The sequence below is a fragment of the Balearica regulorum genome, chromosome 15 (genome assembly GCF_011004875.1).
Source record: "Balearica regulorum gibbericeps isolate bBalReg1 chromosome 15, bBalReg1.pri, whole genome shotgun sequence".
NCBI classification, from domain to species: domain Eukaryota; kingdom Metazoa; phylum Chordata; class Aves; order Gruiformes; family Gruidae; genus Balearica; species Balearica regulorum.
Genome location: NC_046198.1, coordinates 6,457,883 through 6,477,417, shown reverse-complemented (window position 1 = coordinate 6,477,417; position 19,535 = coordinate 6,457,883). Strand labels below are relative to the sequence as shown.

The window sequence follows — 19,535 nt, the reverse complement described above, 5'->3', positions numbered from 1 at the left end:
GATAATTGCAGAGGTCTAAAAGCATGAGACTGGATTGTATTGATTATGGTAATTGTCTGCTGTAGATCAGAATTTTTACCAGTATCTTGAGGGTATGGCAAACAATTTTTCTTCTTTTTTTCCCTTGGGTGCCTACCCAAAGGATGTGGGTTTTTGTTCTATCTCTCTACACAAACCAGATTGTCTCCAAAATGCTGAATCAAAGCACGTCATTTAGAAAACTGTCTGGCCTTGTGTTGAGGACTGCAGGTTTGGGCAGTACCCCAACAGTCTCTTGGCTATTTCCAGTTTAGTTACCCTCAGTGCTAGGTAGCCATCCATATCTTATTTCCAGATTTGTGACACATCACCTACCAGATGTTTAGCAATTGTTTTCTCCATGTTAAACTACTCATTTAAAAGAAGGAGAGAGTCTGACCTGACTTTTAAGCTGAGGATTGTATCAACTGAGTTTTAGGGAAAAGTAAAAAAACAAAGGAAATTATATCCCAGCTATTTCTTTTAATGCTTGCAGAAGTCACCTGTACTTTGTTTAAATTAACTGCTTCACTAAATTCCAGTTTGATGACTTGAATGGTGACTGTTGGGGTAAGAGCATCCTTGAAGGGAAGCAATAAAGTACAGTAAGTAGTGACAGAACCTTCACTCTTCACTTTTTCATGACAGCAGACAAAATCCATCTATCTCACTCTCTCCTGATATTTCTCTTGGTTTAATGGGAGATGGGCAGGAGTATTTTTTTAGTGCCACATTTTTGCTATCTCATCTAGAGTTCCACAAAAGTTAGGGTTCTGTATGAATCTGGTGATTCATTGTTTAAGAACAAACATTGAATTATGTTGTGCGTGAAAGTATTTTTTTTTTCTGTCAGTAGCCAAAATCTGATATGCCTAGGTATTGCTCTGTTCTGTGGATATAAATGAAAATCTTTATCAACATAAACTGACATAAGCTAGTGGTAAATCTGATTCCAAAACTTCAACAGCAACAAAATTCACAACTGGTACATACTGATATAATTGAAGTTGATGGTCTTGTACCTCTTTGTGTCACAATTAATTTATTTTTATAATTCCCTTTCCATGAAGATGGATCCCAACTGTTTATGAGCAGCATTTTGCCAGCCTCTGTCATTTGCATCCTGTCAGAAAATTTCAGCAGTGCTCCATGGCGATGCACTGTGGCTCTTCAAAGGCAGAGCAGGCCGTGCCAGCAGTGCCCGGGAGCTGCAGTGCCAGTGAGGGTGGCAGGGTGAAGACTTCTCCTACACCAACCTGTGAAACCGATTGTGCAGCTGTGTCCTCCCCAGTCCTCTGACTCCTATGGGGTGGGCAAAGATGTTGAAAAGGGAGAGTGTGGTACTGGGGGACATAACAACTTTGGTTTAGTGTGTTATTTAGGTGGGTTTTGAGCTGAGATGATAGTTTTTTTCCTATTGCCTCTGTATTCTGGTAGTCTTGTGCAAGTGGTAGAAATCTTAAATTAAAGGGTTTGGCTGCAGACGAGGGCAGAAATACAATGTAAACTTCAGTTTTATCTTTTTCCTTTTCAAGATTGCATATGAATTTCTGTAGGTATAAGAATGTTTTTTTCTTTGATTGAAGTCTACTGCTGCAAATGATTGTCCTTCCAAATGGCCTCCTCCTCTTGTCTATGCACATTTAATGGATCCATTTGCAAAATATCCATGCACCTGTCTCTTCTAAAACTCTTGCTTCACAGTACTTCTTAAAAATTATCCCTGAAGGACACTGCCTCTTTCCCTTTCCTTACTGATTCTGTTTTCTTCTATTTTGTTGTGTTCTCTGTATACCTTAGAGAATGGGATTATCCCATTCTTACATTTTTAGTTAGATGGGCTGACAGACTTGAAATTTTCCACAAGTCCCTTTATTCCTGCTGTGCTCCAGGTACACAAATAATATGCTTGGAACTGTGAATCATAAATAAATATTTTCTATGATTTTTAAGCAGGATTTAGATAGCTATATCAGATATGCTGGAATACCTTCCTTTGTCTTAGCAAGGACTTAACCTCCACCTTCATTGTTTATTTTTGGACTGACATAAAAGAAGGGGGTATATGTAAAACTGGTGAAGTCACATGTTCAGTCTCACTCAGTGTTTTAAATAAAATAATTGGTTGTTGCTGCATCAATTCTAAATTCTCTATGGTCATTTGTGTTGGTTTTGGAGATCATTTTGCATCTCAAGATACATATTATCCATATTGAGAGCAATGATACAAAGATAACAGGGCAAGACATTTCGTAGCTTGGTTTCTCCTGCGCAGTATTTTTTAACAGCATCCCTTAAAATAGAAATGCAAAACTATGTGTCCTACTTTTCCCTCACTAAAATAGATGCCTTTTGTTAATTTTAGATACGCCAGAGCAGGATATGTAATTAATGATATCAAAGAATCCATATGAAATTCAACAGGGTCCTAACATCAAGGACAAAAGAAGTCTGACAACAGCTGTCCCTAATGATTTGGTTTGTAAAATGTTTTCTTTTATTTCAGGAAGTTGGATGCTTTCATCTACGATGCAGCAGTGCTGAATTACAAGGCTGGAAGAGACGAAGGCTGCAAACTTGTCACAATAGGGAGTGGATACATCTTTGCCACTACGGGCTATGGAATAGCACTTCAGAAAGGATCACCTTGGAAGAGACAGATTGATCTAGCCCTCCTTCAGTTTGTTGGAGATGGTAGGGACCAATCTTTTCTCCTTTCTTTTTCTCTATACATGCACAGTTAATTCAGCTTTAGTAGCTGTGAGCCTTTTACTACTGTTCTCTTACAGTCCTTAAAAAAACCAAGAAAATGCAAAACAAATGACTGAAATTATTTCTTGATGCTGAGACAGGAATTCTCTTTTTTTAACTCACCTCACCACCAAGGACATTTGCATCTATTTTCAGAAAGTGTTTTCATATACATCACAAGGTAACGGGGTCCTCAATGTTAGAGAGCATTTCTAAATTTATTTTCTTTTCTTATTTTTGCCTTTGAGCAATTCCAGAGGAGTTTTTACTTGGTAGATGAGTTATCTTTCAGCATGACTATTTTGCTCTTTAGAAGTGTTTAGCTCAGGTCTGAAGTGGTGTGGGTGATCACTAATCTAGGATGGATTAATTTAAACTTCTGGTAAAAGAATGTTTACGGAATTGAAGTGGGGTTTTAACGGATTTCAAAGGGCTATCTTTCAATCTAAACAAAAATAGAAGAATTATAGGTCGTCTTGGCACTTCTGCCCTGCAGACGAAGAAAACTTACTGCACATCTTTGATATATTTGTAGACAGTAATAATGGCTCATTCTCCACATAGTGCTTGAACTATATTTTGATTGCAGAAATGTTTCTTTGCCACAGTGAAACTTCAAGCCTTTCACATGTGGATGCGAATAAAAATATGGTGGTTAAAAATATTTCTGTATTATGACTAAAATCCTCAATCAGATTGGATGTGTTACATGATCATTTTGATACTTTTTTTACATAGATACATGTGTTAGCTTTGCATTTCTGTCAGCGAAAAAGAGGGCTTCACTGACAAATAAATATGCACTTAAGGTCACTAATAGCATGTCATTGAGACTAAGAATGGTAAATTTCTGTATAACAGGACAGTTTAAATGGTAAAGTGCAGGACCTTAGAATAGTGGCCTCCTGTTCCATAAAACCCAAGACATTAATTTTCATACTGGAGATAGTGAGTGTGTTAGTCTTCCAGCACATGGATTTCATTCTTATTACGATACTAAATGACTGGAAGAGATGTAATCATCATGACTGATGCATTTTGTTTGGTGTACATAGAGAGATACTTGTGTCATTGTTATTGATCTGTTGGATTTAGAGAGGCTTATGGAAGGAATATTGCTTACTCCTGCTAAGGAATGAATATATGACCCACACTATCTAGATTTCAAGCAATTGCATGTTCTTGTTTTAAACAGTTGCAATTATTTGGCTAAAATCTTTGCTTTGTTTTTTCTGTTTGTGAATATTGTGTGAGTAGAATATTGTTGTATTTGTGTAATACTATTAAGAAGTGTTAGGTCCTGTAATTCTAATGCATTTTTAGGTGGGAAAGTCGAATCAGAGAAGTTGAATAATTTGTCCCATACTAAAGAAGAAAATTGCTTCTGTAGCCTGAAGGAGGTTCTGAGGTGGCCTTCTCAGTTGTGGGCTAACCCCTCTAGGTGTTACCAGAGCATCGCTAAGGTTTTCATTCTTTTCACCTTGCATTTTCTTCATGCTTACTCTCTCATCGTTTTTGATACCTCTCATCCAACAAAAAGAAATGAAATCACAGGGCAAGGAAATAAATGAAATAGAAGGAAAAATATTTGAAGCTATTCAAGGAAAAACTCATCAAAATACCAAAGGTACTGCATTTTTATGCATCTATGAATATCAGGGAGAAAACAAAATGGATGGGAGAAAAGAGGGAAAAATCTTACCATGTTTGACCACACTTTCACCTATGGGTTTATCTAGCATATGAATACTTATATCTATACCCCATTTTTAGTAGCTGAAAATAATACAAATGAATTGTCTATGAAACTCAGTATTAAAACTTCCACATGAATAATTTATAGAATTGCAATAGATACAGATGGCACCCAGGTGAATGAAACCTTGTCTTGAAATGTCTGATCCCATGTTCATCTTGCTCAGATATTAGTTTGGAAGATAAGCAACAGTTCTGAATACACAAACCATGGATTGTAAATGTGCTTATGGCATATTTCAGTGGTATTTTTCTGTACCTCGAGAAGGTACTCTGAAGAACCTATGAATGCTAAAATGTTTGTTTTCTCTTGTAAAGAATCACTAAGTTTGTTCAGAAAATGGTGTGAGGACTATTAAAGAGAATAGCAGTTGGACATATATGACGTATAGGAGTTATTGTAGGTATGTTTCCTTTGGTCCCAGAAATGTTTGCTACCTTGTCTCACTTTATTTTGTCACAGGTCTAGATGATAATTTTCAGAAAAAAACCAAACCAAACAAATGGGAGAAAGACAGAAAAAGTAAAAAAACAAACAAACAAACAAAACCCAAAAAAACAAATCCCAAAAAACCCCTAAGAATGATATTGAGGTTGAAATTTCTTCTGCCGATTTATAAAGTACACTGCAGGTGAACTGGAACAAAACACCAAGAAATTAAAAGTAAAGAGTGATTGCCTGGAACTAGCATGGCCTGATTTTGTAATCTATGTCTAACTTCAGTAGTTTGATGAGTAATCTTTTTAGCTATGAACTTACATAACTCTGTTTTGATGAATTAGAAAAGATGAACCCAGAGTTCAGACCATCACTTTGCTGTATCACTAAAAATCTCTTTGAAGTTATCAAGACTAAAAGCAAGTATCACTGGGGAAAAGTTTCATCTTAAGATGATACTCCTGGGAAAGCCTCCATGGAGTCTGAAAGAGGTTGTTTAAGTAAATAGCCGTACACAAATGAAGATGGAAACACTTCTTTCACGTGTATAGCCTCTGCAGAATTTATTATTCTTTAAGACTAAGCCTATAAACCAGCAAAGTTCCTAGCAGTATTGAATTATTATTCAGTATATGAAATAGAACATTCATCAAAGTATGGAATAATTTCAATGAATGATTATAAATCTAATGAGTTTCATAACTGTAAGAAAAAAAATCCTAATGGGTTGACCCAATACAATTTCTTGATACAAATACTATGTTAATAAGAAGAGAGAATCTTTTGGATGATTCTAGATATTTGGATAAGACCAAGTAATTTGTTTAAAAGTATATCTGATTGCATTTACAAAACCCATGATCTCATCTCTCTTTTCCATTTACACAGTACTGAGATAGCATTTTGAAATGTGTTTTAGAGCTTTCAATTTCCTCTGCATACGTCTTTCTCCTGTGATTTTTCTCATTTGATTTTTCCTTCTTCTATATCATTCTCCTATCCAAGCCAGTTCACTTACACATTGAAATGAAATTTTTGCACAGTGGACAGGAACCTTTTCCCTCTTCCTTGCTGATGTAAAACATCCAGCTGAAGTATTGATGACTCGTTCGTGCAGGAGCATCTTTTCATACTTTCCAAAGCGTGATCCTTTTCTGCATTAAAGTCAATGGCTTTGAACCCTCTTTTTTATCTTGTTGGCACTGGGAAAAAAAAATAAAGTAAATACAGAGGGATGTAGGTCTGTGTTAGGGATAACTTTAAGCTTAGACTGAGTGGTTTATATGTATCTACATGAGTAGTGTTCTGATCCTGATGAGAGTGCTACTGGGTGGACAAATTATGCTGACAATTAACAATTACACTGTGAATGTGGCTTTGAAGTCTCAGTGGAAGGAAGCAGGTTCCAAGATGGCAAATGTGTTACTCTTAACAAAGAGGAAAAGAGACAGAGGGAAGGAAGATGGGAAGGAGTTGCTGAGGAATTTAAAGAATAACTGCTTAGTTGCCTCAGAAATCAAATTATCCCCAAAATATTTCATCACTTGATCTCTGCAGACTTGTATACACAGCCCAGTTCATATGAAGTAGAGATGAATATGTGTTTTTTAGTATAAGATTAATTGCTTTGGAACACTGAATCTTTTTAATATAGAGTTAGGTGTTGCTTTTTCTTTTATAAAGAATACGAGTGAAGTGTATTACTAGTGAATTTCTGGCTTTGTACATCTTACTATCTGCACAGCACATCTCATTATCTGCAAAAACTTCCAGCTGAAGCTTAGCATCTGCAGTTTTGTTTAACATAGTTGATCATCGGGGTAATTCTCTAAAGTGGTTGTGCTTTTTTTTTGGCTTGCTGTGGTCACAAGGCAAAATTTACATTGTTTTTTAACAGAGAAATAAAAAATATTTCTACTAAGATACAAAAGACTATTTCTCAATCTTCTGTTGAGAAATAGAAGCACCCAGGAGTTCAAAAGCAACTAAAATGATATGGCTGCTAAGAAGCAGCACCATCATTTTGTTTAGATCTTCCGCCCACAGCCACAGGAATGTGTCAGATCAGAAATGTTGTGCACTGAAGAATCGCATGATACGTGCTTTGATTTCTTTTATAAACCCCTGTAAAGAGTAGCTGGGCAGGCTGATGTACCCAGAATCCAGCATGTTACCCTAGCAGCTGTCAACTGCTTTTTGTGCTAGCTTGCCATTTGATAAGCGCAGTAGAGGCTCAGGCACGCAGCCTGCGTAATTTAGCAAGTCTATAACTGCTGGACTGCACCATTTGTGAAGGCACCCATGTTCCTCCAGCCTTCAATAGTAGGAACTTCTGGCCAGCTGTCTGAAGGCCCAGGGGTTGCTAATACTCCTCTGGCCTGGGCTTCATGGTGCAATGTAAAGCAGAGCGGTACTTTTCTAAAAATATACTGCAAAGTAGTTTGAAAGACATTGCTCCTGAAACCTATAGCATCATGTCTTTGGGATTTGGAGCAGAATCGCTGGTGCCTAGTAGGTGAGGAGAGTTTATTTTTCTTCCTCTTTCTCTCCGTCTTTCTCTTTTTTTCTTTCTTTTTTTTTTCTTTTTTTTTTTCTCATTTGTGAGCAAATGAGATTATTAAACTGCAAATGGCAAAGCTGCTTTGGGATTAAGAGAGTAAGAGGGCTTCAGAGTGTGCATGGGATTGAGAGAAAGATAGCAAGAAGCCTTTAGCTGTGGGGGATGCAGCAGAAATAGAGGGATAAAAGACACATGACAGCAGAAATGGATGGAAACAAGGAACAGAAAAATGCCACGTAAAGAGAGCAAGACTGGGGAGGAGTGGGAAAATACCAGTCAGCTGGCCAGGTCAGGCATCTACTATGTGTGAGTTATTTGTAACCTATTGCGCTACCTGCAGGTTAATGGCTCGATTCAAAGGAAGGTCTGGGAAGAGATCTCCAGGAAAAGAGAGCCAGATGGTTTAGCTGTATTAAGCCCTCAACCCTTAAAGCTGCAACCTTTAAAGCAATTAGAAAAACAGAGATGTAAAGAAGAAAACTCATTTTGGTTTGAGTTTCCACAGAGAGTCTGTTATCCCATTCCTAATAACTTTCAGTTCTGGCTAATCTTTATGTGCTTTTAGGATGGCTTAGTGCACTAAGAATTATTTTCCTGGGTGGATAATTGCTTCCCACTCCTTAGGGGTAATAGGTAACTGTGGAAATGAGATTTGCCCCCTTACATCTGGAAAAGGAAAGCTCTTTGCTATGTTTTTCATATTTTAGCATAAGCCTTCCAAATCACTGTCTAGATTAGAAGGAAGTGCAGCAGTGTGACTCACACTGGCTGTTAAAGACCAAGAAAGAAATACGTATGTGATTATAAGGACATATTTTCAGTGTGTGCTGCTCAGGCAGAATGCATCCACAATCCCAGTGATTTTCTGTTTATATATTTAGTGTCCTCCTTAAGCAGTGGGTGGAACAAATGTGACTGGAGAGTGTGAGTGTATAAGTGGAGGGTGTTTGTGTAGCTGAACAAGAGTTAGAGGGATTGTAATATTGAAAGTCGTGCTTAGCAGTTTTGTTAATTCATCCTTAACTAATGGGGGCATGCAGAGTGCAGTCATTAGCTCACCAGAAGTTTATTGCTGTCAGTCATCTGTGTTCCTCTTGCTATTTTTACAGGGGGAATCACTCAGAAAATAAGAGTGAGAGAGATTGTTTTGGGGGATCCAGATGGAATTTAAAAAGTTGCTGTGCTTTTATATGATCTTTTATACGAGACGTGCTGTATGGATCATATAACTAGGTCAAATTGAAAATGATGAGCTTATTGAACCAAACACACATCAACCCATTTGGCTTCTGACTCCTCTATTCAGGGTAAAGACCCTCTTATGTTAGAGTCTGCAAGTGACGGGGTGCTACCTTCCTCCTCCATCACTTAGTGGGAGTTGTCACCAGAGTAAGTGTGAAATGGTCTGTCCCTAAATTTGAAAACTGCTGTTTGTCCAGTCTGAATAAGCACATGATTCTGCTAGTGCAGCCACAGTCTTTTGAAGATGATGTCCTACATCCAACTGATGTGAAAGTATATAGTTAACCCTTTTATTCAAGATCTATAATTGGTATTTGTCAGTTTTCTTCACTTGTGTGCTGGCTCCTCAGGCTGAACTTCAGGTTAGCGCTTTGTGCAAGAGTCACCACCCCTTATACCATCAATACCAGCCTGGTTCTTTTTGCACCTTCTGCTGCGTCACATGCACTGTGATCTCCTGCTGGGCTGGGCTCCTCCTGCCCTGCACCTTCTACAAGTCTAGGGGATGTGTTGACACTAAAGGTCCGTTGTCCTTAACCAAGAAACAACAAAGACATCGGGCTGCAGCCTGGCTTTCTCCACTGGGGCAGAGCATCCTTTCCTTGCTTGCCCTAGGCACGCTGCTGCAGAATACACAGACTACACTTAGGGATACTTGCAGTGTGCGAAGCAACGCAATGTTTGGGACAATTAATTTTTCCAGACAACTCTCATTCATGCAAGGCAATGTTTTTTGGAGTCAGAGGAGGGTGACTTTCCATGCAGTTGCCTGATACGCCTGCTGCAGGACCCGGCCCTGGTGCAGGTGTATCTGGCACTGGGGGTTTCCACAGCTCAGGCGTTGCAAGTGTCTTTGTGCAGTGGATCTCACTGCGTATATCCAGTTTCTCAACCATGCTCAAGAGAGCAGTAGCCCATTTGAGAAATGTCACTGCCAGAGAAACCCCCATTAGATTATTTTATTTTTATTTTTTTTTTAGGTTTGCTGTTTCTTTTCTGTTTTGTTGGCACCTCAGTGTCAGGTTTGGGTTGCGATAAGGTGAAGGTACGGGCTCACATTCTGAACCACCCTGAAATTGTCATGTGCAAACAGTGTGTGAAGTGTTAAAAATCTTTTTCTGGATCTAGAAGGGACATATGAAATAGATTTCATCTCCCTTCATGTATGAGAATAATTAAATAGATTAAAATTAAGGTAAGAACTTGATGAAAATACCCTTCCAGAGTACCTAAGGAAGTAGTTGAGGCAGCCTGTGGACCATCAGTGATTATCTGCAGGAACCTATGGCTTTAACCTACATTGTTAAAGTAGAGCAGAAAAACACTTGTCTTGTAAAGAAGAAAAAATAAGAACTCGGCGAATTATAGATTTTAGTGCTTATAAAAATATTAAAACAAATTATTTAGCAATTTACTTTGATCATTTGGAGGATAATAAGAGAATCAGAATTTAAAAGTCGATTTTCCAATTACAGATCTTGTAAAATTAATGTAATTACTCATCTGATAGGATAACTGTTCTTGCAGAGAATATAGATAAGTGAAACAGAAGTAAATAGTAAATTCTTCACAAGGACCATTTCTATTTCCTTTTCCACTTAGTCAATGCTTTGACTGTAATCACTGCTTATATGTTGCTGCTTTTTCTTCCCCCCCATAATTTTTATTTAATGTCTTCTTGACAAGCATTTCTCGTGTGTAGAGCTAATTCCAAAGTCATATCTCTGTCCATTATTATTTCTTCAATTTCCCTCCATCAAACACCATCCAAACTTCTGCTGATGTTGTTTCCCCGGGGGCTGGCTGAACGCAGCACACCTTTTAAAAGCAAACGGTGTCCCGGACTTCTCACTGCTATTTCAGACCGTTGTGAGTCTGTGCTTAATCTGGCTGTGTTCCCAAATCACACTGAAACCCAGCCCAGGCTTGGCTGACTTCCCAAGAGTGAAGATCAAAGGAGGTAAATCATGGGCTTTCTTTGATTTTTGGGCGTGTTTTTCTACCAGGATGAATTTCGACCCACAGCTGTACTGGCTGGGACTGTGCCCTCTGGTGCTTCTCAGCAGCTGTGGGCAGGAGATGGATAAAATCCCCATGGCTGTGGACTTGGAGAAGGGGGGGTGGAGGCAGTACCAGGATGCTGCACTTCTGATGCCTGTTACTTACTGATGGTCAGTATTACTGTATCATTGCTCTTGGTTTTGCCATCAGGAGGATACAGGGTTAGTTCGTCCATCTCTGTCGCTTTTCCCCCACGTTTGTATCCTCAGGGAGAGGGGGAGAAGATGCTCAGGTGCCACTCAGGTTTCAGAGGTCTTGCTTTCTGTCCTGGAATGGAGCAGAAAGTTGATTTTATTATTTACTTTTTATATAAGCAGCAAAGAATGTTATCCTAGTCTGGTTCTCTTTTTGGATGCAATTATAAAACTTTGTGCTTGTTTATTTCTGGCAAGTTTGTAACTAGGATCTTACCTGGGTGATAATGAAAGATTTTATTTTTTTTATTAATCATGAGGAAGGCATCAGACAAGTACTGAAAAATGGTTATTCCCTCTCAAAACAAACAAACAAACAAACCCCAAAAACTTACCCCAAACTGCTTTTCTGTAAGTACATGTGGAGAATTATGGATTATATGGGTTTGGCATTTCTCTTTTTTAAAAGTAACATGTAATTTTCAGTCTGCATGCATCTTCCTGGGTGCCTGTGTAGATGTAGAGGAAGAAAACACTCAGAAAACAAAATAACACCAGTGAAAGGACCCATAAGTCAGACAGCTTTAACTGTCAGTCTCTCATGGCTGTCCCATCATTTGGGAAGGCACTCTCTTTCAGGAACATGGTTTGATGTTCAAAGCTGAGAACGGAGGGAGGATGCCAGCAGACCCTTACAGGATGCTAGGCCTGGGAAATGAAGGGAATATGGGGATACCAGTAACATCTCTAAAAGAACCCCTGAGAGCTGACACATCTCCAAGAGACAGAGAGACTGCAAAAGGGCATCATGTTTTTCAGCTCTGCGAGGATGGTGACAGGGATAGGTGACACCACAGCCTGCAAAAATCGCTAAGGGCTATGATGAGGAAAAGTGTGTAATTCTACCCTTTGATCTGTATCTTTTCTGTGTCTGGATAATGATGGTTTTATTGTGAAAAAAATTTTCAGAGGGCACACTGGACAGTTTATCACTCCTTCCCAGAGTGATAAAGTGTCAAGTATGCTAGAGGTGTTGCCCTAAAATGTAGGAAGAAAAGGCCCTTCTGGGATGGTGAGAGCCAGAATGGCCAGCTGGCAGGTTTCTGTGCAAACAGCAGTCAGAGCAGAGCGCGCCGTAGCCACAGGAACAAACCCAAGAGAAATGCAAAGGGATCTGAGTACTGCTTGCACAGTAACCTAAACCCATTGTAAAGAGTCTTGAATTACCACTGAGAGAGTAATATTTTGCTATTTATTAGAGAAGACCATACTGTGTTTTGAGTGAATAGTGCTAAATACTGCTAGAAATATTCGTCTTTAAAATACCTGCTTATACTGTTTGTTACACTATAAATGACGTAGACTTTTTATGTATGGTGCTATAGAAATTAAAAATATCTTAATGTAGGCACCATGTAGTTATTTGTGAATTTTGCAGGTTAAATATACTGTGAACATATTAAGCAGAAAATAATCACTATTTTTTGGCCAAATGTATTGGAATTCTTCATTTTCTAATCTTGTGCTAGTGTCATGATGTAGTTTGTTGCTGAAATCTGCAACTATTCATTTAATTGTTAATCTAGTCCGCACGCGGACGGATATAGAAAATAATTGTGGCATTACATTCCTTTTAGTAAGTGCTTGAAGTGAAAACAAAAAGCCTTAAAATAAGCCTGATTAATATTTATAAGTAACTTGAGACACACACACACACACCCCCCCCCCCCCATTAGATGCAGACTTGAACTCCGTTAACACTTGGTTCATTGAGACCTGGCATTTATATATATGGAGGTTGCTGACTTAGATTTCCAAGGTCTGTCTTATGGAAGATTTTGAGCTCTTACTTGCTAATTAGAATTACGCACACGTGGAGATGACTGAACTCTCCAGTGCCTGGTAATCACAAATTACTGGCCTTTCAACTGCCAAGACTGGTATGTTGCTATAGGTGTCATCACCCTACACATTGAGCTCACAAGTTAGACCACCCAAAAGGATTTGAAAACCAGCAACATTCCTCCAAAAGTTCAATGTTTTAAATTCCAACTCCAGGCCAAGTTTGGAGTTGGCTGATTTTTGTAAGGAATGAATCGACACCCCAGTTAAAAAATTCCTCCTACCTGAGGATTTTGTAATAAAAATCTTATGCCTTCCATAAATATCTTGGGTAAAATGTAATGGGCAGGAAGAGCAATAAATAGATTTGGCATGTTTGCCAGTTTTATAGAGTCAGCTATGTTGAAGTGTTATTACAGGTAAATTAGTAACTATTTTGTCTGTGCCTGTGTTTCTGTGTGTATACACACATATGCATATGAATATAGACTGTAAATGTTAACTGATTTATATATATAGACCAGAATTACCAGCCTAATCTGTCCATTCCCAGATAATATAATTTCATAACTATGACAATCCAATGATTCACAGTGCTATGCAATATATAAATTTGTGGATTTCTTTTGGGTATTAATTAACAGTGATTTCTGTCATTGTCAGATATAATGGAAAGGATATTGCAACAGCAGCATCTGCGAGACTCTGGGATGCTTTGTTCTTCATAGCTTGCCAGGGCACTGTCATTTATCTCGGCTCAAAACAAGCTTGGTTGGTTTCTGTAGTGACGTTTTTGGAAAGGTTAGTGGATTATCAATAGTTACTTTAGATGTACATGCCAAAGGGAAAGAAACACAGAGGAAACAGTAATAAAAAAGAGGTTTAAATTCCTTCATGAATTTTGTTATGAATTGTAAAAGGGCACAGCAGTCAAATCAAATTGATGTTTGACAATCTTGGGAAATGTGAATTTTCCTGTGGGAAGTAATGAGGGCTGATTGTCAGAGCTTCGGCTACTAATGCACAAACCAGCAATATTGCTCTCTCTTTGGGCTTGGGTTCTTTTCTTTTACATAACCTCTGTGAGTTTTATTCATAGACTTTGGGGAGGACTTGAAAGAGAGACAAGGGGAACAGTCCACTGAGGTTTAGCAGAACAAAAGAAATTCAAATGTTCTAAGATATGGAAATGCAATAATGAACCCCAATTATCTATGTAGCAACAGTGTGCAATATCTATACTGTTACAATTAATAATTTATTGTCTCTATGTCCTGGATTAGAAGACTTTTAAAGATTCATTAGGATTGACTTTCTTCTTTGGGGATGCTCTTAGGTATTTTGAAGATTGAGCACTGTAATTTGGGAGAAGATACATTGCCTTTTCAGATGTAGAGGTTCAATTCATGCTTCAAGCACAACACTAAACTCAGAATTAACTAGGAACCGAATAATCTCTTTTACAAATTTGTGAAATGCCTTTGCTAAAGTGCCTCGATACTTGTCCTCTCTACTTCAATTTTTCCTTCACATTCTATGAGAAGTAATTTCTCCATTGCAGTCTTGTGTTCCACTTCCAACTCATACATCCAAATTATCTGTGGGCTGCAGCTTTCCTAGTGCCCTGGCACACTATCCTGCAAAATGCTCTTGCACAGCAGGTCATTGATCTTCTAGTCTAGCTTGAAGGTAGCTGAAATGTCAATATAGCTTCTAGCCATTTTTTTCTGATCTTGACTCCAATGATGTATGGATTATAATACTGAAAATGTGTTCTCAAATCACTGGGTAAGGATTAGGGATCTGTAGCATCAGAATTCTTTCCCCAAACTGAAGCCATATCCTCAGTCTGGAGAAAAGGAGGCTCAGCGGAGACCTTGCTCTCTGCAACTACCTGAAAGGAGGTTGTACCCAGGTGGGTGTTGGTCTGTTCTCCGCAGTAACAACTGATAGAACAAGAGGAAATGGCCTCAAGTTGCATCAGGGGAGGTTTAGATTGGATATTAGGAAAAATTTCTTCACCAAAAGGGTTGTCAAGCACTGGAACAGGCTGCTCAGAGAAGTGGTGGAGTGATCATGCCTGGAGGTATTTAAAAGACGTGTGGATGTGGTGCTTAGGGACATGGTTTAGTGGTGGACTTGGCAGTGCTAGGTTAATGGTTGGACTTGATGATCTTAAAGGTCTTTTCCAACCAAAATGATTCTATGATTCTATGAAATTGGGAAACACACCAAGCCAGCTGATACTGTACTTTCTGGCCCTCTGTATTGCCTACTGTCTTTTCTAGAAACTGTGAAGTTTATGTAATTTAAAAAAAAAAAAAAAGAATTACTCAGCTGACTATATCCCCAAGAGAATAAAAAGACATGTACGCACATGTAATGATTCAGTAAGAACACTAAATGTTTGAAAATTAATCATGTCATGCAATATAAAAACCAATCTTGGCAGGAACAATTGCAGTTTCTTGCGCACCTCTGTCCATGTTGGCAGTAGCAACTACTAAGTGGCAGTGTCCTTCAACTGAGGGCAAATCTCATCGATAAAATACAGGTTCTAAGGCTAAGAATATGCGACAGAGGGAGGGAGTGGATCTGCTTCCTTAGCTCTAAGTGAATGAGGTGTATTTTAATGGCAGTAAGGATGTGGCCTAACCAAGAATGCTCTGTTTCAGGCATGTAATAATGCCATTTATTTTTCTGGTGCTGCTCAGGAGGCAGGCAGTGGCAGCAGCAAAAGGCCAGAAGTGAATTAAGTAGAAAGGCTGGGTGGTCCAGTGGGCCAGGAGGGAGAAGAGCGACGTGTCCAGGGCATCACGAGAGAGAAGGCTGCGAGTACGTGACATGGAAAGAGTTTGCAGTTACTGCATCACCCAGGTCTCTGGGGGAAAACAGATAATGAAAAGAGACAGAAAGCCAGGAGAAGAACTGTATTTGAAAAATACTGCTAGTTACAATAAAAATTGGGGAGAACAAAAAAGAAGCTTAAATGGGAAAAGGAGCATACTGTACTCCTGCAAGTACCCAGGCATTAAGTGATGGTTATTTTCTATAGAAAAGCAGGTGGTGTACAACACAAAATGGACTATGTTAATATTGTATCATATACAACTATTTTTCCTCACTTGCTGCATGTACTGTATGGATAAAGCTAGTCAAGGTTTCCATTTCCAGTATAACATTACTGTAACCTTCAGACATAATGCTTTGGGTGATTTTACATCCAGTGTTAGTGACTGTTATTGCTTTGCCATAAATAAAAGTGTTACAGGGAAGAGAAACAGAAAGTTTTGATAAATAATGTCTTTTCTTTCTGAAGTGCTTGTAGATGAGAAAGTGGTTTAAAACTGCATCTCCAAATCAGTTCAGCTGTTACTGAAATGCTGGCAGCTCTGAGAGGAAATGTGACTAATGACTACTGCAGTGATGGCCTGGTGCAGCATCGAGGGGCAGCCAGCTGCTGGACCTGGTTGCTGCTGTTTGTGCTAAATTTTTAAACTTGGCATTTAATCTTTATTGTTTGCGTGGTCTGTCTTTTAACGCTCAAAAACATCTTCTTGGGCTGGGCAGCTGGAGTAAAAGTAGGGAAGGGATATATGGATGCAAAGGATATGTAGATACCTGGATTGTAAGGCTATCTGATTAGTGGCTGTTCGACATGAAAAATAAAGGAAGAGACAAGAACACTAATAAATCAAGTTCCCAGATACCCAAACCCTCGGGAACAAGAGATACCAGAGATGATAGCAGAGAGCAGACATGTCAGGAGAGGTTCAGCCAGAACGTTGCAACTTACACGAAAAGGGGAAATAAGGTTGTCATGGGCCTCACAGGAAAGGGCAAACTTCTTATTATGGCGTGTGTTAAAGGGATTGTGAGAACACGTGAAATTTATTTCATGATGTTTAAGGGAAAGGCCAAAGGGAGAGGTCAGAGTGGATCAGGGAGGAACAACTGAAGGAAAATGGAGAAGAGGGGGGATAAAAGGGTCTGGTTGTGTGTCAGGACGCTTGTCTGAGCGAGCCCTGTGTCTGATCACTGCAGCCTGTCCCATCCCTTTACTAAACTCAGTTCCTGGCTGGTTTTGATGTGATCTTCCTTTTCTGTTCAGTGTTTTTGAGTGTGGAGGCAGATGTCATCTGTTAGGGGACTACTGGACAGACCTGAGGTCCAAGCCAGTGGCTGGATAAGGGGCATATAGGGTCTGGGCACAGATATTGTACAAACTTAGCCCGTGCCAGTGTTTGAGGAGTCTGTAAATACTGGTGTGTTTGTGAATCACACGAGTGACGGCATGTGCGTGTTTCACTAGCAAGCTTCAGTCCTCATCAGCTGGGCGGGAAGAGGAGGATCAGGCCATCTTTATTTATGTTTGTGAGTGCCATGTGGGTGCTGCTAATGGCACTCACTGTCTGTGAGGGTCTGCATGTGCATCGGCACCTCTGGAGTACACACGTGGACTTTCTGCCGGCTGGACCTGCAGATGGGAGCAGCACCAGTGGCACCTCTTGGGCTGGGGCAGGAGGAGCCTCCTGGGTCTGAGTGTGCACCAAATGCAGCTCCTGTGGATGGGGCAGGGGACTCCCCTAGGACAGGAACCCTCCAGTTCTGATCTCTGTAGCAAATGATATTGGTTATAGCAAGCAGAAAAAGTTTTACACAAATCACAGATCCTGCTTTCTAGAGCAGCCAACTTCCCACGTAATTTATGAAATCTGAGAACATCTGAAACTAGGGTGCTGTGAGTTGAAATCTGCTATATTTGCAAATCCTTAGTAGATACGACTAAAGTGCTCCACAAATGAAGCATTAAATGGTGCTGTATTTTTAAACTTGCAAAGACTTCCGAATACTGTGAGCAGTCATTTTTGCATTCTAACTGATTTGACTCCTTGCTCTCCCTAGGGGAAATGGAAGAGTTAGAAACCCTGTGGCTGACTGGTATTTGCCACAATGAGAAGAATGAAGTCATGAGCAGCCAGCTGGACATTGACAACATGGCAGGAGTGTTTTACATGCTTGCAGCAGCCATGGCACTCAGTTTAATAACCTTTGTCTGGGAGCACTTATTTTACTGGAAACTTAGATTCTGCTTCACTGGAGTCTGCTCAGATAGGCCGGGATTGTTGTTCTCAATCAGCAGGGTTAGTATTACTTTCATTTTCCTCCTTCAGGTAACAGACAGAAGAAATACTACCTCCCTAAAGTGTTATCTTTCCTTTTATTCCGACTTGGACATTTGAAAAACATGCTAGAACATCAGTGTGATGCTGTACAGTAGTCAATGCCTTAGGATGTACTTGCACTCCATGGGAAGTCTTTTCTCCATAGGATTATTCTAGGGTATGAATTATCATATGCCAAGATAATCAGTAATCAAGTGCTAAAACCAAATATATATTCAGGGGAAATTTTGATGAAGAAATGGTAGAGCTGCTCAGATGCAGGAAATGGAGTAATTTCCACAAAAAAATCCATACCAAATAAATACTAAATTGATGGCAGACATTAGGTCTTAGTTTTGTGTATTTCTTAAACAAGTGGATTTTAAGTGATAAAAATATACTGGAATATTTTTATAAGCTTTTCTTGATAGCAAACTTGAATAAACCGTATGAGAAAAGGTCAAACACTAGTGTCATTTATGTTTGGTTAAATGCTAAGATAGGCTTTAATGATAACTGTACCAAAGCCAAAGTGGATTTATATATCCAAATAACTGATAGTTTTCATAAAATGAGGGAAGTATGTGCTTGTTATATTTTTCACAAATTAGTTGGTTTTTTTCTTTTTTTTTTTTAACACATAGTACTTTCATTAGGTAATTGATTTTGCTAGATTTGTTATATAGCTGAGGAGAATTGAAAATAATACTAAAATGCCTAATCGCTTTAAAATGTGCTGAAATTACCCTGTTGAGTAAACTGGACTGTATTGGAACTGCATTAAAAGTACTCTAACCTACCCTGTTGGGGACTGTCTAGAAAAGCATATACACTTTAACCTCAGCATTTTACATTTGAACTTTATACTTTTGGCCTTTTACATGTGAAATTCTCGCAACTAATGCAGGGGAAAAAAAGAGTACTTATTTCAAAGGCAAATTTCTGAGAATTACAAGTTCACAGGGTTGGAAATGTCAGTTGAGCTCACAGGAGTGACCAAAGAGGTTGGAGTTAAAAGATGGGCTTCAGCCCTTTGCTCAAAATGAACTCAAATTCAGGCTTCAGAAAGAGCTGGGATTTTTTTTTTTTGTATGTACTAGGATAAGAAACAGAAAAGCTAAAATATGATGACTACAAGCCTTTTTATTTCAGTGAAAGTGAAGAGTACCTTAACTTCCAAGAAAATAGCCTGACTGCAGGCTTGTTTACAGGGGTAACTTAATCGCTGCTTTAAAATAATAGAGTTGCCATTACTGAAGGTTAGTTACATGTTGTGATGAGACTAGGGAACCTTTTGGGGCCCTTTCTAATCATGTTTTCTGGAATAAGCGGGGGAGGCCAACACAGACCAGTGGTTTGTAAAATACTGGCAATTTTTCTCCTTTACAGTTCCAACAGATATTGCAGAAATTGTTCTTCCATATCGATGTAAGGAAATGCTAAAAGGAGAGATATGTACTTTTAATCTTTCCAGTCATTAGATAAGCAATGTTTAATTTTTCTTTATTGCTAATTAAAAATAGAATGGAAGAATTTACACCTAATGATTTAATTTGTTTTGTATTACT

General features: G+C 38.9%; 1 protein-coding gene across 3 annotated transcripts in view; it reads left to right on the top strand.

The window, feature by feature from the left end:
* GRIN2A (glutamate ionotropic receptor NMDA type subunit 2A) overlaps positions 1-19,535 on the top strand; it is a 189,699-nt gene that overhangs the window by 157,777 nt on the left and 12,387 nt on the right. For all 3 annotated transcript variants that reach the window (XM_075767712.1, XM_075767714.1, XM_075767713.1), the window contains exons 12-13: positions 2,525-2,712; positions 17,708-17,946. In XM_075767712.1, the coding sequence (XP_075623827.1) occupies positions 2,525-2,712; positions 17,708-17,946 (427 nt within the window). The remainder of the gene's footprint in view (positions 1-2,524; positions 2,713-17,707; positions 17,947-19,535) is intronic.